The sequence below is a fragment of the Papilio polytes genome, unplaced genomic scaffold (assembly GCF_000836215.1).
Source record: "Papilio polytes unplaced genomic scaffold, Ppol_1.0 DF821845.1, whole genome shotgun sequence".
Classification (NCBI taxonomy): domain Eukaryota; kingdom Metazoa; phylum Arthropoda; class Insecta; order Lepidoptera; family Papilionidae; genus Papilio; species Papilio polytes.
In genome coordinates, this window is record NW_013527359.1 from 2110639 (window position 1) to 2134443 (window position 23805).

The 23805-nt window shown below is 33.7% G+C and overlaps 2 protein-coding genes across 2 annotated transcripts in view; one reads left to right on the forward strand and one right to left on the reverse strand.

Moving 5' to 3' along the window:
- Positions 1-2882: 2882 nt before the first annotated feature.
- On the forward strand, positions 2883-15020 carry LOC106107784. Its single transcript, XM_013288788.1, has 24 exons — positions 2883-3280; positions 3369-3539; positions 4077-4336; positions 4437-4609; positions 4922-5012; positions 5151-5387; positions 5851-6112; positions 6384-6553; positions 6831-6954; positions 7537-7603; positions 7947-8210; positions 8543-8603; positions 8675-8764; positions 8832-8989; positions 9053-9504; positions 9807-10170; positions 10241-11250; positions 11320-11339; positions 11508-12888; positions 12959-13093; positions 13278-13394; positions 13799-14014; positions 14222-14345; positions 14793-15020. The coding sequence occupies exons 1-24, from the start codon at positions 3014-3016 to the stop codon at positions 14927-14929; spliced, it is 6351 nt and encodes a 2116-aa protein (XP_013144242.1). The 5' UTR covers positions 2883-3013; the 3' UTR covers positions 14930-15020.
- A 3249-nt stretch (positions 15021-18269) lies between these two features.
- The window catches only part of LOC106108105 (voltage-dependent calcium channel type A subunit alpha-1), a 62208-nt gene continuing 56672 nt past the window's right edge, over positions 18270-23805 (reverse strand). The window contains exons 35-41 of the mRNA XM_013289190.1: positions 23410-23528; positions 23268-23315; positions 22562-22716; positions 21263-21343; positions 20428-20630; positions 20246-20355; positions 18270-19892 (exon numbers count right to left, since the gene is read on the reverse strand). Of these exons, the coding sequence (XP_013144644.1) occupies positions 19703-19892; positions 20246-20355; positions 20428-20630; positions 21263-21343; positions 22562-22716; positions 23268-23315; positions 23410-23528 (906 nt within the window). The 3' untranslated portion in view covers positions 18270-19702. The remainder of the gene's footprint in view (positions 19893-20245; positions 20356-20427; positions 20631-21262; positions 21344-22561; positions 22717-23267; positions 23316-23409; positions 23529-23805) is intronic.

A 23805-nucleotide genomic window follows, 5' to 3' on the forward strand; every position in this document is an offset into this window, starting at 1 on the left:
ATTGCATACGTGTCATAAAAGTGACCTCATAGCCTTATATGCGGTTAACTGTTCTTAAAGCACAAGTGGCGTAGCGTGCATAACAAATAGTGCATTGGTAACTACTTTGAATTGAAATATCTAGGCTATTATAAAGCATATAAGCAATTAAATTATGTACTATAGTAATTAAAAAACTATATTTTTATACTTCTTTCAAAGCGACGGGAGAGGTATTCGAAGGTAATTTATTCGTTCATTTTTTATTTTTTTCTTTATTCGAAGCACGTATTGAGATGTCTAGTACATAGCCGAGCACCGTTCACTTCGACATACCTTAGTTTAAATTTCATGTTATTCAACTTTCCAGCGAGTCGATCCTATCTTTTTTTTACCTTTATCACCTCCTATTTTAAAATTTTCATAGTGATTACGCAACGCCAACTCCTTGTTGAACAGGTAGTTTTTACTATGGAGTAATGAAGAAGAAGAAAGGAAGTCTACGTCCAAATCGTGGTTTTCCACTCACATAAACTTGTATGAAAACATTTTATCACCTCCCTCATTCTCTTTCAAAGAAGCCATGGAAAAACATTAACATAAAAGAAGTAATTACTAGAAATTCTCGAGTGAAATTATATTTAGAAACGTGTGAGTGTGTAGCCATGTGTGTCTATTCTTGTTAGATTCTATGCGTTTATGTTGGCACAATGATTTGTTACAAGGTCTCATATTTGATCCCTTCTAAAACCTAGTAATGTACTGAATAAAAGATTGAGTTTTTTCTATAGTCATTAGAAAAAAATCTGTGGTTTTAAAACTGGCATCATAAAATATACACTTATAGAAATGAATTGTATACCTCTTAATTGAGTTTAAACCTTATTAAATAAGATAAAAAAAAGGAAAGACATAGACATAGGTAAACTGAGACGTTAGAATCAGAGCTTAATATAGTACACAAACACATGAACCTATGTACATGTAGGCATAAACATTGTAAGAACTTTTTTAATTTTCTAAGATACACGTTATGTCGCCGAACAAAATATCAACCATTGTCTATAGATGCAGACGCATAAACAATAGAACAACGTACGTGTGATCTATTACAAAACACATCTCAGTAAGATCTGAAACCGGAACTGAGACATAGACATCGAACATTATCAAACTGCATTACATCATGCGTATGCGCAGACAGCTGTATGGGTCAGTTGTGCGGTTTTGACTGTCTTGTAACGCAACGATGACACGACACCTAACAGATGTTTTGACTAGGCGTGACATTATGTTAAATGTCAACTGTCTATCGAAGTAGTAAACATAACTACTTAATATAATTTACTGCTTTATAAAGCAACAGGAACTCAAATGAGGGTGAGTGGTCTTTCTCGGGACCACTTAAATGTAAAGTCCAATCTAAACCAACTGATATCCAAATGATATGTACAATTAATTAATTTAATTTGTGAAAGTTTACTACTATACACCACACGTTTTAAATTCATATATCGACATTATCTGTTAAAACAACGCTTACATTAAAAACTAATTAAGATCTACCCACGTTACATCTAGACAACACTACTTAGCACTTGAATTATGTAATAATCATGCAATTTCTTGTATCATACGAAACGTCATTTCAAAGAAATTGATTAAGTAAAGGTTTGCTTTGCTGCAATTTTTTTACAGGAAACATTTTTATAGCGTAGCGTATCGTATCGTTGCACCTTCGTATCGTAGCACCATGGCTATGAAATACCGCGTCAAAGAGTAAGCAAACTACATGCCCATCAAGTGTCTCTCTCGGGCCTACCTTAAGTTTTTAAAATGAATCTTTGATCTAGAATAGAGATTCATTTGTTTAGACTCTAAATAACAAACTTGTAACAACAACTAAAACTTATGACTCAATTGGAAGTTATGTAGTCAATGAGATTAGTGTATATTAGTAATTTATATAGGTTGTTCATCCAGTAGGTAACAACTGAACACAAATTTAGTTTGTGACTGTACTTGGTGACAATATCTTGATGAATTATACTTATGTTTTTGTGTTTCACGACGTGGAATTAAAAAAAAGCATACTATCACTTCTTATACTGAGTTATGTCAAATGATTAATATTTCGGGCATTCTTAGAAAATTATCTTCGAGTTTTATTAGTTCAAAAGTTAAATATACTTAAGAATGTTGTTATGCTATATTCATTTCGTATGTTGATCCAGTAACATGTTGCTAAGGTCAACTTTTTTAATATTCATATAGAATTAATAAACTATTTAAGGAGATTGACTGCTTCATAAGAATATGTCGTTTGCGTAAGTAAAACCGGTTTAAGACACAATGATAGACGGATCGCAGACAATAAGAGTGGGTCTAACAATGCATAATTTTGCAATATGATCATTTGAAGTGTTAAAGATATTGTAATAATCTTCATTTGAATTGGTCCCACATATGTTACCTTTAAGACAAATGCAAAATTAGTGATGTGCTAATTTTAAACTCCTAAAAAACTCACCAATTACTATCCGTTATTAAAGAGAAAAGATATACAAAAATCACTGATTTTTCCATCTAGATGTAAATTAACTCTAGAAACGTTTTTTTTTAAAGAAAGTTATGATCCTATCACGACTGTATTGGATATTGAATGTAATAAAATCGATTCAAACATCATATTTATTTTGTCCCAATCGATAAATCAAAATTAGGTGGTATCCTATTTAAATCTATTTAACAGTAATTAAAAGCTATAAGTGGAGGTCAATTTCCGTTAAAAATAGTACAAAAAATAAAATTATTATCGTATTTTATTTCATAAAATCGAAAACCACTGCTACATATTCTGTGACAAATGTTTTGTAAATGTCATCTGTCAAATTAGAAAAAACAAAAACATGTAAACAAACATATGAAAATCATGACATTCCTTGTCTGACGAGTTGCGGTTCCTTTAAATTAGAAAATAATTTGCAGAGCTGACAAATTATTTCTAGTCAAATCTTAAGTTCCACTGCTCATTATGATTATTGCTCTGCAAACCTTGATTTACTTTCGCGAATCATTGCTTATTATTTTAGATAGACTGATAGGGCCATATTATAAACGCTTCAGTTTTTCACTGATCAAAAAAAGCAGCAGCTCGGACGATGAAGATTCTGATGAGCAAGTTTTTTCTGAATTTGATGATGAAAAAGGAGTGATATTTTTTCCGCCGATGTACGTGCAACGATACGCCGCTGTCAATGATTGCCTTTTAGATGATAGATGGATTGGAAGATTGGAGAAGGTTTGTTATACATAATTCTATAAACAAGCAACAATTCACAAGGAGATATTAAAACATATCAGTTTAATGTTTTTTCTATAATTTCCAGATTGTTGACCTTGGCTATCATGATATGACCTTTATAAAGTACTTAAAAGAAGTGCCTGGAGTTAAACATATCCTTGGTGTGGATATTGAGAATGTATCTCTGCGCTGTTCACCTGATGTCATTTGTGATGGAGAGTATGCACCTATGAGAGAAACTCCACTACAAATAACTGTATGTATCGTAGATTATATCACTTATGTAAATGGTAAATTATTTAGATCTTTATGTCTTTATCAATTACTGTACATAAGCAATAAAACTATTTGTTGCTATTAATTGTTGATTTATACTTAGGTAGAAATATCTTATGATCCCTATCATGTTTCAACTCCAATCAGAAAAAAGTATCAAATATAGTATTAGAAAGGAATAGACTATATTGTATTTTGAACATAAATTCTTTAGTTTTCATCATCATCAACTTGCCCTTATCCCTTATGGAGGGTCGGCACAGTATGTTCTGCGCTTCCATACATCTCTATCAGCCGTCTACAATCCACTCCTTTCTTAAGCATATCCTCTTTCACACAATTCATCCATACTTTCTTCGGTCTTCCACTTCCTTTGTAGTCATCCACATTCATTCTTAACACTTTCAGGTTTATGTCCCCATCATACTGTCGCATAACATGTCAATAAACTAAAGAACATAAATTCTTTAGTTTTGTATAAATTGAATTGATGAGAATTTGTGAATTTGTTTTTCAGTTGTTTGAGGGCAATGCAGCAGATCCTGATTACAGACTGATTGGTTGTGATGCTGTGATTGCTATTGAAATGATTGAACACATGCTACCTCATGATCTAGACAGACTGGTACATAATATATTTGGTTTCATCCAACCGCAACTTGTAATCATCACAACACCAAATGCTGATTTTAATGTTCTCTTCAAATCTCTGGAGAAGAATGGTCTTAGGAGATGGGATCATTTGTTTGAATGGAGCAGGGAGCAATTCAATGACTGGTAATACTTCTATTTTTTATTACACTTAGATGAATGACATCACTGATTTTTGAATAACATTTCAATAGATTCACATTTCTTTTCTGTAACCATGTCACAGGTGCAGTAATATTGTATCAAGGTATCCAAATTACACTGTCACTTATAAAGGTGTGGGTCCTGGCCCTCCCGGAACACAGCACTATGGTTGCTGCACTCAACTTGCTTTATTTGTTTCAAAGAATTATCAGAAACAACAATCCTTGACTATAGATAGCATGGCACTTGTAAAAAGTAAGTAAATATCTTGTACATTGTAAAATAAAATAAAATGAAATAAAACAAAATAAAGCGACATTTAATCCTTAGCAACACAACACAATCAGAAATAATAGAATTATAAAATTTAACATTTATACTAATAAATGCACAAGTTTGGATGGGTGGATGTTACTACATCTCCAAAACGGCTACATATGTAGAACATAGTCTAGAAGAAAACTTAGACTACTTACTAGGTTTATTACATTTGAACAAAATTAACAATAGCAGAATAACTCTTAGAGGTTATATACAATATTTGTCTTCATCTAACTTAAATTTCAGGCCTTCCAAATGACAATAACTTGAGTGATATAGAAAGTTGGGATTATCCTGATTCAATACATGAAAGTAATATGTTGTGTGCTCCACCTAAGTGAGTATATATTTTTTCTATAATACTGCGGTTAGAAAACCAAATTGTTATTTAAATGTGCTTTAAAAAACTGTCTATTGTTCATCTAAATCTATTAATGCTATATTACCAATCTTAAATATATGTTACCCTTCCTAGTGAGGAATCCTTTACCGAAATCCCATTCCCTGAGAAAAGATCTTGTATGACTATTGTTATACTGGGCTCACCTCCTATTGATACTTTAGTATACAAGGATAATATGGCACAGTGTAATATAGACAGAGAAGTCGGTAGGAGCTACCTCATGTTTGACGAGGATGTGTCTGAAAATGTTGTTGTACCTCGGAGGAAGGTTATTAACAAAGTTTATGAAATAGAAGATGTTTCTAGCAGGTTATTTATCTGGATTTTCATATGATACTCAAATATGAAGACACTGTAATTGAACAAATTTGTATTATAAAGTGTTATGATTGAATAGATTTGTAAATGTGTAGTTTATAGTGATTGTAATTGCTATCCATTTTATGTAATGTAATTAATTGTTTTTGCATTGTTTTGTGTAGCAATTTCATTGCTTTCTGTATTTAATACATTAATACACTAGTTAGAGATTCTAAATAAACTTATTTTTGATATACATTACTAGTTTTCACCCGACTCCGTCCGCGTGGTATTAAAAAAAAAACAAAAGTACGTAGCCTATGTGTTCTTCCAGACTATCCTCTACATCTATGCCAAATATCATCGAAATTCGTTCACCCGTTTAGGCTACAACAAACATCCATCCATCCATCAATCCATCTAAACTTTCGCATTTATAATATTAGTAAGATTTATTTATAATTTATTTCAGATTACACTGTTCGATGTTACAAGTGAGAAAATTCTCCAAAACAACACAAAATTTGATGGCAAAAAATAAATTAGATTCAATTATGCATACAAGAGAGATTGTGGATGAAATTCGACAGTTGACCAAAACTCTCAATTTGAATAGAAATACTTTAGAACAGCAACATAAAGTGTGCACTTGGAATAATTTCAATTGGGGTGAAAATGCACCTTATTGGAATCAATACTATCGAGTTGTTAGAGATTATAATTATCCATATGAAGTAAGTATATATATAAACCTCACTTTAAATTTACATTGAATGTTTTATAGTCGAATACTGATACGACATTTATCATAAATGATAAGGCCATTTATACACCGAATCCCATTAAATTTTTTTCATCAGTCAGATTGTAAGCAGTGCTTACGACGCGATATGTTAAGATATAAATCTATGACAAAATAAGAAAATTAAAAAAACTTTCTTTAGCAAAAATTTAAATATAAGGTGTTTCAAAGAAAATTCGATTTTTTGAATGTTTTCTTTGCAGATAAAGAGTGAGGAAAGCCGTATAATTGAATTAATATCTGATGAAATAAATGAACTGGTAGATTCTCAGATCTCTTCGGAAGGTTCAATGAACAGTGAGAAAATGGAAATACCTTTAGAATACCTGATGCGTGCTGTTGAGCATATAACAAACGACATGGAAAAAGTCAAGTGAGTAGTCACCTTTCTACCGAGCTTATTTTATTTATATACTCTGTGGCGATTCGTAGACAATTTAACCCGAAAACCGACCAATCAGAAGTCATTGGTGCCACTGTTGACAAGACAGCCACCTGATTGGTGGAATTTTAATATGACGTATGATACTGGCCGCTGAGAATGCGTACATAAAATGTGTTGGTTTTTACTTTTTAATTTAAATATTGTTTAACGTTCTAATTCTCAAATTACATAAATGACATATATTATTTTCATGCATGTTTATCAGGGATCTACTCGAATGGAACGGTTACGAAGTGGTGGACAACATTGTGATCCACTCTCGTCTGATCGTGGAGAACGTTTCCATGGCAACCCCAGAGAATGACTACCAAGATGACGCATTCTCCGATGTAAAGAAACAATTTGAATTTGTAGATGTTGATGACGTCACGTAGACTCTTGCCATATTGTTTACCTCATTTTTAGTACTTTCATTATCCCTTTAAAGTAAACTCGTTAGAAAAATAAGTAAAAGTGTGTGATTATAGAGGTGTGTTTGTATAGTACGATATAAAAGTGCTTGTTGTTAATTTTTATCTTAAAAAGACATTGTATTTTGATCAATATTTTGTCAATCTCAAACTATAACCAAAGTGAAGGTAAAATCGTACAGACACAGTTACCAGTTTAGACCGGTTGTGCTGGTGTAAGCCGGTTTTTAGCAGAATCGCAGCGTCCGCGTCATTCGGCCAGTGGTTACGGCCGCAATACCGCTTGTAGTAGTTAAAATCTTTCCGTTTGTATGGTTTTTATCTACTTATGTGCTATAACCCGGTTAGTCCCGATAATGTTAACAAATTGACTGAATTTCAACTGATTTGTACTGAATAAAGACTGTTTTTTTTTATTTATTTCTTTATTTATCCATTTCATTTAACTAGTGTAATTTACTGTAGTTAACTGGTAAATTAATAAATATTTTGTTTTTCTAGTGGGATATGACGGAGATGCATTCCACTTCGTATTCCATTGCAAGTTCGAATTCATCGCATCCGAATGGTTTGTGTCATTGCACTACGGTCATAGATTATACAACCATACTGATCTATGTATCAAAGAGTAGACATGGAATTATTTTATGGTTTCTGTTGCAAAAATATAGATACCGGTGTTAAGGATAAATGATAGTGATTAATAATATTTAGGGCGTATTCTATTGTTAATTTCCCCTACCCTTTACTTTAGGGACGAAGGAAGGGACTTTGAACCATAGTAGGCCCAAGTTCCACTAAGTGTGAACTCGCGCGGCTTTCATTTCGTATAGCAATCGCGGCACCAGTGGAATTGGGATAAGCGACTGACAAAAGCGATACTGGTTAAGCGTTAATTGGGTCTTATTCAGGTAAATGGATGCAGCGCTCGTTGGACTTCAAAGTTCGCAAGTTACGTAACTTGCTGACTGCAGACGAAGATATAAGCACGGAGCTCGACCGCGTGGTCTGTCGACTTATGAAGCTAGCTATTACAACGCAAAAGAATAAAAGTATACCACCCCCAACCTCCTGGCTTCAGTGCAAGTTGCTCGATCTTCTCACGCTCACCGAAAGGGCAATTCAAAGGAGAAAAAGATATTGTTTCAGCCAAAATCTATCTTTTACTTTTGGCGGTACGAATCCTATTTTGTTAAATTATTTTAAGTTTTTTATTTTACTTAGGGACTTTACAGCCGGAGAATCCAAAAATAGTCAAAAAATTGCAAACAGTTTTGCTCCAGATATCGTACATGTCGCTGCGTTGAATAATTTTAGATACAGCGTGACATGTAGGGGTGCAAAGGAGATGATTAAATCTCCCTTCCATACAACAGCAAAATGCGCATTGTTTGTTGGCGTCTAAAATATTAGAAACCGCTAATACTTACAATTTACTTAAGATTAAATAAGGAAATAAGAAATAAACATCTGTATTATTTTATAACAATACTGCATGTTTTTAAAGATAATCCAACGAATCGGACCAGAGAGTTAGAGCCTCCCAAAAGTTACGATAATGATTCAGCGTAAGTAGAGCTTCTAGATTTCTTTATTACATGTCATATAAACACTTATAAATCATGCTATATATTTACAGGAAGGAAATAGTGGCGAAATATAGTCATTTTGTAGGAACTACAGGTAAGATACCATTTGGCAATAGCACCTGCGGGCTCTACCACTGGTAATTTTAACGACCTTCCTGTTCACCTTCAAAAGTGTAGTGAATCATAGAGTATCATTCGATACGTTAGTTATTTTAATAAAAGAATAAATAAAAAATACCTTATTGTATCATCTACTACAGACGAAAAAGATTACTACAATAATACAACGGTCGGAGCGTACGAGTATGTACACTTGGAAGTAGAAGACGGCGATATGAGCGTCACCAGTAACGAATTGGTTAAAGGTAAGTAAATATAATTTTCAAATATGATAGATGAATATGTTAATTCTTTTGTTTTTACAATAGTTTACGGTTACAATAACCAAGAGTGCAGCGCCTCTCCAAGTTACGATAAATTAAAACATAATGATTCTAATGCACGGGACTCTTCGCCGGCAAGAACATACCCTATCACTGATAACTATTCAGGAGTAAGTAGTTCCGGTGATACCGACCATAGTATCAAATTAAGCACAGACAGTAGAAGCAAGAAATTGAGCAGAAAAAGTAAGAGAGAAACAAATAAAGACAAACATAAAATTAAACTATTTATCAAGAAAAGTAAGAAATCAAATGGGAAAGAAAGTAAACCTAATGAGAAACATGCGGATAGTACAGAAAAGAAGATATATTTCAAAAGGACAATCAAGAAGAAGAGTTTTTGTAGATGTACAGTTAAGAACAGCGTTTCTTCTGCTGAATGTGAACGTAAAAGAAAGAGTAGACAAAATTCTCAAATGAACTCTATTTCAAAACCGGTATGTTTGAATCTCTTAAATATCTTAATGTTTATACACTAATAAACAAAGTAATAAATTAAGATAAACTTCACACTTTCATTTAAATATAAAAATCCAGTGCTTATGAAATGTTATGGTTTAATTACCGATGACAATTGTTAAATAGTATATTGAGCTAGCGCGCTCTATCCTTCGGCCGCGTCTTCACTTAGCTTAGGTGGAGTCGTGGTCAAGCGCTGGTTTAATTATGTTAAAAAAAGAAAAAAAAAGAAAACTAGGTTCTGAAAAATTACTTTGTTTTTATTAATATTTTTTTATAGATTCCTTATAGCTTGATGGACCTTTGCACTTCAAAAGATGATGAAACCAAGAAACCAGTTGACGATTTTATACCTGTGGTATCTAATAATAGTGAACATATTTTACCAAGAAATCAAGAATCCATTGCGATTACTGAACAAAGTTGTGTTATAGAAATTGTTACGAAAAAAACCAGTGAAACTTTAGAACTTCATCGAACGATAACCACGGATTTAAGTGACAACATTTACAAAAATACTTCACTTCCTTTGGAATTTAAAGATAAAATAAATATCGTGCCGATAATAACTAAAAGTGAAAGGTCTATTCCTGACTTTACATTAAAAACGGAAAACGAAGAATCTCAAGCAATATTTTTATACGGTAACTATATTTGTTTTTCCGTATAAGATATAGTCAACTGTCATACTTATTCTTGAAAACGTTGTTCTAGATATTAATGAACCCAGTACATCAAAAGGCATTCGTCATGTCACGATGGACGTGCAATGTGGCCCTGATACTGGATTTTTATGTTCATATTCTTCAGCGACATCTTTAAACAAAATTACAAACGAAAACACGAATACAACAGATTTGAAATCCTATACTGATGAATGTGATCAAAGCCATTTTTATACTAAAGCTGAAGAGAATAAAGACGTAAAAATTGATAATTTATTAAGCTCTAGATACAAATCCAACGGTATTCAAATAAAAGATTCCGACAATGAGATACATGAGAGACTAGAGATTTCTTCCACTACTGTAACTAAATCCATTCATAATATTAAATCTGTTAACGTCTCAGAAGAGAATATCTGTACTGCCTCCATTAATGTAGTTTCTTCTATGTGTAAAATTGAAAATGAAATACCAAATATAACGAAACATGACGACCCCATCCCTCAAGTGCCAAAGAAAATAATAAATAATGCATATTCAATTGAAGACGATCAGTCTAAATGTACGTCTAATTACTTGGAACCGATTATAGTTATACCAAAAGTCATAAACAATACTAAGACAGAACAATTTTTAAGGCAAGAAATCGATTTGAAGAATAGTATTACTAATATTGGTAATAGAAAACTGGCATACGGTGGCATATTTATACATAGCTATAAAGAGAAAACAGCAAGTGAAGATGTATTATATCAAGGAAGATGGCAACGTTCGTTCTCAAAATCGTTTATAAAGAAAAATCCCGTTAGTACTTTTACTGTAAAGAAAATAACAGAAAGTCATCATAATATAAAAAGGAGAAATTCTGAACGTAGTTTGACTGCAACAACTGTCGAAAAGACAAATGAACACAACAGATATAGTAAAAAGATTCGAAAACTAACTGATCTACTAAAACCTAAAAAGGATATTAGTGTGTCAAGTAATGATAAAATTCGACCAAAAAGGAAGCCATCAGTCGAGTTATGCAAACCAAGGCGTTGTAAAACTTTAAGCGAGGTAAAACTATTATAATTCTATTTTTAATTCCTGAAAAATTTCTTAATTAATTTATGTTTCATATTATAGGTAGCATCCAAGACGGTACGGTAAGTTTTTTTTAATCATATTCCAAACGTTTTAGTACGATATTTCTACGTCGTGAGGATGAATTGCTTAGGTTCTGCGATACTTATCCTGAAAACGAAATACCACAAAATATGTTCACTATGATATAGTGTAAGACGTGTAGTTTATATTTATATTAATGTTTTTAGTTTTGACTTATCCAAAAATACAAGATTTGAACGAGTAACTGTTAAAGCTAGCAAATCTAAGATGTATCAAAATTGTACGAAAGATAAGAAAAAAGTAGTCACTTTTAAAGAAAGTCATAGTAAATACGATCTCAACACCAGAAATAAACTACTAAAGGCCATGAATTATTCTGTAGAAAAGAGCAAAAATGAGATTCCAAAAAATCTATCGAACACAATAAACATCAAAAAAGAACTATTGAAATTTGTTCGAGAACCACACAAGAATATTGTCTTTTCTGTTTTTCGCAATAAGATTGAAAACGAAACTGATAATCAGAGACATAGTAAACCATCCTTGGATAATCGTAAAAACAAGGAACATAAAAGTGCCCGAAACATACCGGTCGCAAATAGTTCAAGTTCATCTACAAACAGCATAGTTACAATCAGACAGTTATCGCCACCGTCTCAAAATAAAAAAAAGTTTACGTCTAAGATTACCTTAAAAGTAAGTAATATTCCAAAGCCAAGTTCCATGAAAGAAAAACTTAGTATACCCGAATGTTACAAGAAGTCATCTATAATGTTTGATGATAAAGAGAACAATCCCCAATCGTCTAATGTTAGCAATGTTCAATGTAACAAAGACAACACACAAACTGTCAACGAAAGAAGTAAGAGTATCCTTGTGTCGAGGAATACGATGTTAAAACAGAAAAATAAGACCTTAAGTATCAAAAAGTCTATAGAAAGTATAGAAGAGACGCTAGGGACATCAGATTCATCGAGTTCTAGCAAAGTTTCGTTGGTCGAGTCCATCAAGAACCAAATTAATTTCAACGCAAACTCATCAAATTTAGTCTTAGTTTTGGGTTCTTGTAAGAAATTGCCTACTATGGAAAGTGAAAAGGTATCTCCAGATATATGTTTATCTGAAAATAATCAAGAGATAGTTCCACTCACTAGTATAATTGAATTAACATGCGAGAACAATGAAAGAAATGCGTCAAGTAGTACCTCCGAAGTAACCGTGTATCATGAAATGAAGAGTGTAGTGGATGAAATACTTAATTTTATTGACGACCCGGCAGAAACTTCTATTGTAACTAGTGAAAGTAAAAAAATGATTCCCGACGACCGTAAGAAAAGTGGTGAAAAGGTTCACTTCTATAACGCACTTGATAACGAATCCATCGCGACCTCATTAGATTCGGGACCAAGACAAGTGAATCTGGATTTGATTTCATTTAAATCATTTGCTTCTCTATCGGGTTATTCAGAATACTTCTTAGCCGATAGTGAAATGAGTACTACAATCGATTCTCTACAAGTAAAAACACCATCTAAGAGATCATCAGTTCAAGATATATTTGAAAGAAATGACCAAACTCGTCTTTCGGTATGTTCGTTTACATTTGTTCTATCCGATTGTGTTCTGAATTTTAATAATGACATATAACTTTATATAGTTTCCAGGAGATTCAGTTCAAGGCTTTAGTGGTTTTTCAATAAATGAACAGGTAATCGGTGATCAGCCAGATTACGCCAATTTAATTAACCCCGAAACGGGAAGTATGAGTCACGTTATGGAGACTAGGAGAGCGGTGAGTTTCTCTTCAATGCAACGACTTATATCAACGCCTCTAGCAGTTCTGCTTTGAAGAAGCGTTAATATCGTTGTTATATTAAACTAATCGCTTTTATGTTAGTAATAGTTGGCCCTTTTTATACATTTTGTTAAAAAGGTTAAGTTTTCAAGGGTAAGGTTAAAGGTTTTACTTTTTAAAGACATCGGAGGAAGTATTTACGTCTGGTCGTTCCTCGGATACATACGAATCGTGTCAAGTCGACGAGGATGCTCTTGTCCCGCACTGGTTATTCCACGCTATAAGCCAGCAGCAATCAGTAAGTTATTTATCTTTCCTGTTTCTCGCAAGATACAAAGAACGTATAAAACTTTAAAGATTATTTTAGCACAGTGTATTAATCAATCAAAGCGATGGAGCATTTGTTTGTAATTTTAGCTGCAGCACTCAGAAATTGTTTTTTTTTTTATTCATTAAGCTACCTCTTAGTGTAAAATCCCCACAATGAACTGTTTAAAGTACCGTATTTTATATAAGTCTAAGGGCCCGTCCCACCAAATTGTAAATTGTCTGATAACAATCCATCGTTTAAAATATGTCATGGAAATATCGGATTTTGTTACCTTATCTGACATACCATCATTAAGCTAACTAAACCTCTATCAGCCAGTTGTGGGACAGTCCCTAAGTAAATTGGGGCAAGTTTGTAGAGTTATCTTCCAGGATGAAGATAGAGAGCCACAGCGGATTCTATCGCCAATTCCTCTGCCTACTGTGGAGCCAGATCTAGACATGCACGCCAATGCGATGGAGCCAGGCGTGGGGGGTGCGGGCGGCGCTGGCGCTGGTGACGGCCGCGGTATCCATAGCGACCAGGACAGCTCGGGTCGGGATACGTCGATGAGCTCCACTGAAACATCGTCTGGACAACAGAGCGATGTATGATTTAAATTTTATTTTTATTCAAGTTTTATAATGTTTTGGCATTTTTGCAACAGAAGTACAGATTAATTGCTAAAATTAGTTTTCGTTTTCTGTGAGAGAAAGAGAAACTGGAAAGAAATAATGAACAGACAGTAAGAAAGATGTATTGAAATAGGATTTTTTTGTAATGCAAACAGTAAGCTATTTAATTTCTATTTGTAGGCAATATTAATCGATCCATCAGCTTATGCTAATAATATCGAGTTTTTGAGGGAGCCCAGCAGTCGTCCTTTCCTTCAACTAGGATCCACCGAATCTCCGGATTCATCGTTCAGGACTGTTGAAGGTATTGCACTATTTTAACTTTTAAAAGTGATCGCTTTATGATACATTTACGCTGTCGTTTATCAAAAAAACTAGGTCATTTAAAGTAATTTCAAAAATATGTTTTTTTTATACTATTTAAATTTAAAGACAATAATAATATACCAAGTGTTTTAAATAATAGTAATATTATGTAATCTAGCTCACGGTGTAGACTTTTTTTTGTAGCCTACTTTTACAAGAACTTGTTTGCAATGTCATAACCAATGACGTATGTCACTCCGAGAGGTCAAACCACAGACTATATAACCGTAATTATATAACAATGTTACATAACAAAAAATATTGGCTTTTGATCCAGATATCGAAGGATTGATCTTATTTTTGGCAGTTTATGTGAAATAAGTCGGATAACGTTGGAATCGAAATGATTGTTTTTTTTATTTTTTATTAACATAAATGCATGCAGGATCGGAAAATGATAACGTGTTTAATATGAGTGAAGTTTCAACGCGAAATAACTTGAACCTTGGCGCAGTACAGAGTGACCGGGACGCTGACGTCAGTTCTCTGGATACGGACACCGCTGATTTCTCTGATAATTGATTTTGTTTTGTTTATGTATTTGTTTAAATTGACAAGATTCTATGTCATTTCAGTTTTTTCTTTGGTCTGATATTAAATTGAATGATTAAATTCAGAATGTCTTTTATTTATAGCGTTTACGCGTAATGCGGCTATCGTTTTTGCGCAATTAAGATATAAAATGTTCCAGTTTTAATGTTCACTTTCCCTTGAAGAATGAATTTTTAAGACACATTGCTATGTATTGCCTTTTGATGAATAGCGTTTAGTTTATTTGGTTGGTAGAATAAAAAAAAATGTCATAAGTAAATGAACACAACACAGTATCGAGGAAATTTCGTTTTTGCATTTATTCATATTGTACAATCTTATAATGACTCATTCTGCAAAATTTTACAGGCGACCAAGAATTCATATATAAAACAGCAACTCCTTTCGTATCGTACATAACCTTTTTACCAGTATAGTGAAAACATGCGTATAGTATTTAGTTTTAGGATAATAAATTACTTAAATACTAAATTTAAGTTTGGTTCTTTATTAATACAATATCAATAGGATTGCACTATTTTGCAAAGTTATTGGAACGCACAAAAAATACTATGGTGCTCTCTCGACGCCGATGAACTTTCTATGCTAAATATGCGATTATTACAAATTCGATATAAAATATAATAATTGTCCTAAAGCAAGTTACACAGTACAAGGCAGCTGGTACATTCCCGGACTCTGGCTTAACTCACTTCGACCAAGCTACGTAGCTAAGCAGAGCAGGCGCAGTTCAGTTTACATGTTAACTGTCTGACAACTTCAATACTTAATGTAACTTAACTTTGATTACGTTAATGCTTCTATATACGTACTTCAGTTCTTGTCTACATCTCACTAATCGTCATGGAAAACGAAATGAGTTAAGGCAGTTAAAGTTTTAGTAAAATATTTCGATCATTTTATTAACTTGTGTCGTTTATTGCTTTAATATTAAAGTGAAAATGTTATCTAAGTTAATTCTGACTTTATATTCTACAAACAGAACAGATGTAATTTATATTTAAATGAAAATATACTATTTGGGAACGTATTAAAACAATTTAAATTGCGCCTTATCCTGTAGTAGTTATATAACTATTACATCAAACACTTTCATTATTAATTTAAGGCAGTGAAACACCCAACGTAAATCAAGGAAGTTGGGAACGAGATTACCTAGCTAACATTAATATTAACTAGTATATATCACTAGACATTTTCACAGGCGACCTCTACGTAGCGGCCGCGTAATATATTACAATATTTACACATCTTAAACTCGTATGTCGATGCAACACCGTAACTTGCAGGAATCACGAACGAAAGCGGGACGCTCTGTTACTCTGCACCGCTCAGTCATCGAAAGTCCATCGGCCAATGTATCCCTAACACTCCACTCACCAATGAAAGAACGGAAATCTTACGGCTATACAATAACAATGTAAATATATGAGATACACGATAAACAATAAAACTACATAGAATTCTAACAATTGAGGGTAACAATTTATATGCAAGATTCATATTTTGATAAAAAACAATTGAATGATAAAATAGTTTTGTATTTGCGGGTAATATTTAGGGCTCGTGGTTCTGAAGTTAGCTCAGTTGTGGTCAGTGTAACACGATACTGATGAACCTCGAATCTCGAATACCGTAACCTCAGAGAGCGGCAGGTGAATTCCAATACTGATTTAACCTCAGAGCCTTATTGAATTTAGATTTTAATATTAATAAGTCAAGAAACAAATGAATAATAAATAATAAAACATCTCGAAGCTTAAATACTTTGTACTATTAACAGAGGTAAAATATAATGAATAAATAATTAAATGCTACTATTGAAACTCGATCATGGTCACCATAACTATCAACAGCCATAATATGAGAGTATTAATATTCGAATCGACTAAAATCACTACTATTACAGACGTCTGCTTTGGTAACAAATGATCGTAGCGACTTTGATTTTACGCAATCCAATAATATTATTTGAACTTTTCGATATTAATTTTAAGGCAAACGGTTTATACTAATGACGTAGAAAATCTTGAAAAAATTATAGATATTTGAATTACAAAATCTTATAAAGGTATTAGACCCCTATAAATATGAGATCAAATTTAACACATAATTACGCATTACAATTTTTCAGGTACTAGTTAGAATGTTTAATATTGCTTAAGGTTTTTCACTTATTACTAATTACATTGTATAAACGATATTTCTGTACTGATTAAATGGGATGAAAATATTGCAGCTCTTGTAATAAACGTCAAAGATTAGGAAATTAAAAAAGTAAATAAGCATACCAAATCTGGTAGAAAAGCTTGCAGAAAAAAGTACAATAAAAAATAATACATGTATACCAGCAAATAAGATTAAATTTAAGGTCAAACTTTTTTATTAAGACGTCCCGCTAATATTTTATATTGATTCTTATAAGAAATAAACTTTGCATAAGAAATAGAAAGTGTAGAAAGTTTTCAGAAAAAAAATCATGTATGATATTGTCACTATTATTTATTTTATTTAATAGAACTTCAATGTATTATTAAATCCTATAAATTGGTGTCTAGCTAATTATTAAAGTGCAAAATATTTAATTCACGTCCTAATATAATCAAAGTCGCCAGAACATTATAATATCTAATTATCGCATAGCGCCATTGAGAAATTAACTTCCCTATGCAATCACACTGTTCTAATAATCATTCCCATTTTTCACATTTTATCACAGAAAATTATGTATTTACAATTTTGTCGTAATAAAATGACGTACGTATTCTAGTTAGCCGATCAACAATGTTCACTGTACCTCGTGCGTACAGTCAGCTACATATAAATTTAGACATTTATAAATCAGAAATGTATACGCGTTCAGTTTCAAAAATGCTTTAGCACATTTGTATGCACTCCAGTAACGAAAACTTACAAATAGATTTTTAAAACCGAAGGCATGTACAAGTTTTTTTTAGTAAATGTATACATGTTTATGAGGCTGACTGTACACTATTGTATGAGGATGGACGCGCTTATTGAAATGAACATAAGAGCTGGGAATAAGGATTCCGAGCATGTGATTTGAAACATAACATATAAAAAAAATAACGAATATTTGAAATACATGGAATTGTATTTTACAAACGGAATAACAAATAACGCATTAGAGAAATATTTCAGTGCATCTCATTCGAGTTACGTGTGACTTTTCACATAACTCTTTTTACATTTCTAATTATAACATTTTGTACTCTTTTTTTGAAACAAACTCACAGTAATGTTTTAATTTAATTCATGTAAACAAAGGGATACAATAGACGGGAATCTATTGAAATAAATATAGCGATTTACTTTGACGTATTGAGTCGTTATAACCGATATCTAAACCATAACTGCATTGAGAATTAATTCACTTTATTGGGAGATTTAAATAAGAAAACTTTAGAAGCTGTTAACAAATTTGATACATTTAGATTTTGTGCCTGGCGATTATTTGTTTAAATATTATTTTAAAGACATACATGATTTATTTTTTTTTTAAATCTTAACAAGAGATATGAAAACGAAACAGTATTTGTTGCAATAAAATATGTTAAATGGACAGAATTTAATAGATTTTGAGAATAATATCAACCAGTCAATATCGACCAGGCTACAAAATCTTTCTTATTTCTATAAATATTGAACAAACAATTAGCGACTTTAACAGATTTTTGTCACATTTGGTTTTGCCGAGTTTTATTTTAAATGTAGTTCTATATTTTAAAATAATTATAAGATCATTTACTTGGTGAAGTGTGCTGAGTAAATAGTGATAAATAATATAATAGGTTTTGTAACAGAAAACATTACATTTCATCTATATAAACTTAACCACCAAATGTAACAAAATAAAACCTGCCTATTGATTGGCCTACACACGATTTAACAATTTACTTAATATGTAATTTAATGTTGAAATATATTTTCGAAGTTTACATATAATCCATAATATTTAGTTTAATTGTTTTTAAATTTAAACAACGTAGATATAAAGCACTCGGGGGAAGGACAGCAAATTCAATAAAAAATGTTTATTTATTTATTTTAATATAATGTTAACTAAGTAAAAATTATTTGCTATGTAAATATTTTATACAACACTAGTGGTAAATTGTTCGACGATGAATTACTAGTGTTCCTCCAACGTCTAACTCGAAGGCGAAACGACGGGGGCGGAGCCCGGCGGCTCGCACGCCCCGGGCCCCGAGCCGGGCGTTTCGGCAGGCGATATATAATGTAGATTTATATAGTGCAAATTTAATATAGAAAGTTTACTTTTACAATACAGACTAATAATTTCATTTTATGTAAAAATCCTAGCGCAAACCGAGTTGCCTGGCACTGTATTATACAACGATTACCTTAACCGTAATATAAATTAAAGAGTAAAATTTTAGCGAATTAAAAATTAAATTTTCCAAAACTTTGTAAATACTAGAATTTGGATTTAGCTCATGGATACACGGCGCCGGCGGTCCAGTAGAGACGTCCAAACTCCTGAGCAACGAGAGTCGTCTATAGTACAAATGTTCACACGTTTGCCGGATACAGACGAGATCGTCCTGGCAATAGAGGAGCCGGGCGGGAGCGGGGAGGGGGGAGAGAGTCCGGCGGTGCGGCGAGCGCGACGCTTCAGAAGGTGTGTGCGTGCGGCGCCGCTTCGGCGAGCCGTGCCCGCGCCGCGCGCACGTCCCGCTGGGAGCGCGCGCGGCCGCGCTGCTAGCACCAGTCATCCTCGTCCGAGTCTGAGTGGCGCGCTCGCGGCTTGTACCCGTTGGGCAACCGCGGCGCCGGCACCGGCGATGGCAGCGCCCGCGGCCCCGCGCCGCGACCCATCGCGAGCGCTGCTTCGTACGACAGTGGTGCTTCGTACACTCTCCCGCGCTCCGAGTCGTAACCCCTGCCACGTCTACAACATCGTTTGCTTAATGTTAAGATATCAATGAGGTTGCAGTTTCCAAGAGTATACATTTTAACACGGTTGATTCTAGGGCTCGGTATACTTATTTCATAAGCTGTTAAGAAATTAACTTTAGAGCACAGCTTTATCTACACGGAGGATTGGCTAACAGTTACCATGATGACTCCAGTGAATATTTATACAGAGTGCACTTATAATAACTATGCTACAAGATGTTTCTACAAAAGAGTAGTACATTTTCTCACCATAAGCTGTTAGATTCCGTAGGCTAGGTTTTAACTTATGGATCAGAAAATTTTAATTAAGCAATTGAGAAACTACAGTTTAATAATAAACCTTACCTTTCCCTAGATCTATAATCTCGGTGTATCAGTCTTTCAACTTCTCTGCCATACTCATACTCATCATGTATAGGCTCTACAGGTTCTCTGACTGTATGCCTTAACGATAACTGAAAACAAATAGAATCGTTATATTCAATAGTGATGGCGTTGATATTAGCAGTTTAACTATCGATAGTTACGTGAGAAGGGCTGTGGCTGATTCTTGTGAACGGTTGCTGTTTGACTTGCAGCGTGGACGGCTTGGTGGGCGTGGGAGGCAGCTGGCGGCCGCGGCCTCGGCGCGTGCCCTCACGCTCCCACGACCGCTCGCGCCACTCGCGCCACTCCCGCTCCCGCTCCCGCTCTCGATCCCGCTCCCGATCTCCACCTATGGATGCCCAAACTGTTCTTTGAATAATTTGCCCGTTCTACCTTATGGCAAAACGCATTGATAATACTACATGAACAAAGTAATTCGATTTTCCGATAAACATTCCATAATATAAAAAAAATAAATGATCGAATTTGAAGGAACATTTTTAAACAGATGTGCAAACAATTTTCTTATCTAGATTGCCACGCTTCTTTAAATAAGCAAGCGTCTCTTTCGCAAACGCGCACGAAGCCAATCTTCATATTCTTGTCATATCAAAGCATAAAACAAACAGATCGACAGCAAAAGGTCTTGGATTCAATCATTTTTACAGGATAAAAGCCAAATTTTACACAAGGTCAGACCTTTTGCTTTACAATATTTTATTTCCTGTTAATTTTAAATCAAATATAGGCACAGTATCTATAAGTTTTAAAACATAGAGTAATGACGATTTCGAGTCTTAGTATTTGCAATGTCGAGTGAACAGATATGATATAAGAGTGATTTGGAAGCGAGCTCGAATTAAACAATACATCCTCAGTGTTAGGTCGCAGCTCTATCGCAGAGACGGTAGAGACGTGAAGCGCATTGCGTGTCGTAAGTAGTGAGGTGTCCGATGTGTGTGGTGGCGGGGCGTGGCGATGGCGAGTGGATCTCACCGTAGGTGTGGTGTGGCGGGCTGGGAGACCGCGAGGGCAGGCTCAGGCTGGTCGTAGGATGCGGCGGCCTCCACTCCTTCCCTGCCGTCAGGAATACCTTCATGTACCTCCACGCTTTACCCTAAGCCCGTCGGTCAATACCCGACCTAATTTTCTTGCTCACAAAGGTGACTCTAAAAGTTTTGGGTGTCTGTCGAAGGTGGTAAAAGAACAGAGGTCGTGGACACGGAAATGGTAAACCAAGGATTGGATTTCTTGCTTTGTATGGAATAAGTTGTGTGTCCATATGTTGTTTTCCATTTTGTTTTGACATTTTTTTTGTTATACTTCTATACAATGTTTTAGGAAATATAAAGGTCTCTAAGTTATCTACATAGAATATACAAATCTGAACTATTTGATTTTTAAAGCTTTTACATGCTGCATGAATAGTTTTGAATAACTTAAGTACATGCGCTTCAGGTTTTGTTGCTTTAAAGTTTCTTTATACCAAAGCCATTTAAAGAAGGTGCAAATATATTTATTATGCTATCATATAATTATTCATTGGGCACCAAAATATTTTCAGCATGCAGCAGGCAAAAAAAATCCAATATATGTTTAACTAATTTCTCACGCAATTTCTTTACAAATATAAATAACAATATAATAAATTTTGAGGGATGTATTAATATCAAATTGTCACTTATTCTAAATTTTAACAAAACGAATCTGATCAATCAGTATATGTATAACAATAAATATTTAGCATATGATAGAGCAATTGTAGAACAAAACTAAAGTATAGCTACTAAGGTTTTAACAAAACTAGCTTTGTGAAATGTTCAGTATAGCTATACATAACCTAGCTAGGTTACAATCTAAATCTAATTTCACCAACTTATATAATAGCACGACGTCTTCGATCGTCGATCTTAAATCTACTTCTACATTATTACTATCTACGTCTACTATTAAGCTAAACTTCTCGTCTTCTCACAAAACTTTCAGAGTACCTTCATGAGAAGAAAAATGTTTGCAAAACTGTTTTTATCGATTATTTCGAAAGCAAAATGAATTGTTATGGTTAATCTAGTTATTTATATGTGAAACAAACTATATGAGTAATGGTTATTAATTATTATTATATACATAGCTCGGTATTCTAATTTAATCATGGAGATATTATTTATATAGTTTGCAGTAGCTCGCTAGTTCAATCTGTTGCTATGTCGTCTTAACTTTATGACAGATTCAAGGTGATTTTGGGAGTTATCTCGTATAAAGTAGCAATTATTTTAGCTATTGTATTCCACCTACCATGAGGATGATAGTGGTGCGGCGGTCGATGCGTCCGGCCGTGCCTCTGATGCTCGTGTTTCACAATCTCGACGACGTTATTTACAGTGTCGGAGAAACCGATATCGTGATGATAGCCTCCATAATGGCCACGTCTCCGTGGGCTCGGAGTCCGTCTGTGTGTTTTTAAATTGTTTAATCAAATTGAAGATTGTCGATCTCGATACTTACCAGAATCCGGTTAAAATAAACAGTTAAAACAATGCTAATATACAGGATTAGTAACGTATTAAAGCAAAACGCAAACACATCCAGAAGTTATTTGGAGAATTAAACGATAATGTTCTATAATTAGTACAGCACAGTAATAATTAGATTCATTGAAAGCACTTATTTGATTTAAAATGATGAAGATAGTGAATTTTTTTCGTGCTGTAAGGGTCATCATGTTAGTACCTTATATTCGGAACATTAATAAGAAAGAAATGAATGAAATTCATTTTTTTAACCGTAACCGAAAATGATGGTACTAATTGCCGAGATTCTGCTTTCCAGGTATTTGTTATATTACCAATAAGGTTTTTATGCCTTAACTACCATTGACACGTGCAAATTGTGACTTTCTCCAAAACCCTGCATGCCTTAGTGACAAATATATAAGTCATATTAATACAAAAAATGATTACTTTTGACCCGTTATAAGATTTTTTGGACCGAGTGGACATACCCGTGCCTTGATACGATAATTTTCACCCGGGTCATAGTGTGGATGTCACTATAAATGGAAAATAAAAATCATAAAAACTAAATCGCTACGAAATTAAGAAATAAAAAACATCGAACCACATTTATATACTCGTATTAGGTACCTCAAACTTGACGATCTCCCATGGTGTCCGTTTTGGTAAGCGTGTGGCGGGTGTAACCTCGCTTCGTCTAATGATTCCATAGACGCATGATGCGAACCAACATCTTGTAGTTCCAACACCTAAAACGTTTAATCGATCAGTTCATGATTCTTTATAACAATCATGTAAAACGATACGATGTCTAATATTCACGTCAAAACTTACTGTCCCATATTTACAAAATCTGCATCAATTCACAACACCAACTAACACCAAGTGTTACACATGCAATGCATTGCGTGCTGCAGGCACTAACATCGATTACGTACTTACCGAATACCTTAGAGCTATCAAAGATTAAAATCATGCAGAAAAAATCTAAAGTGATCATTCCATGCAAAATATTATAACTCTAAT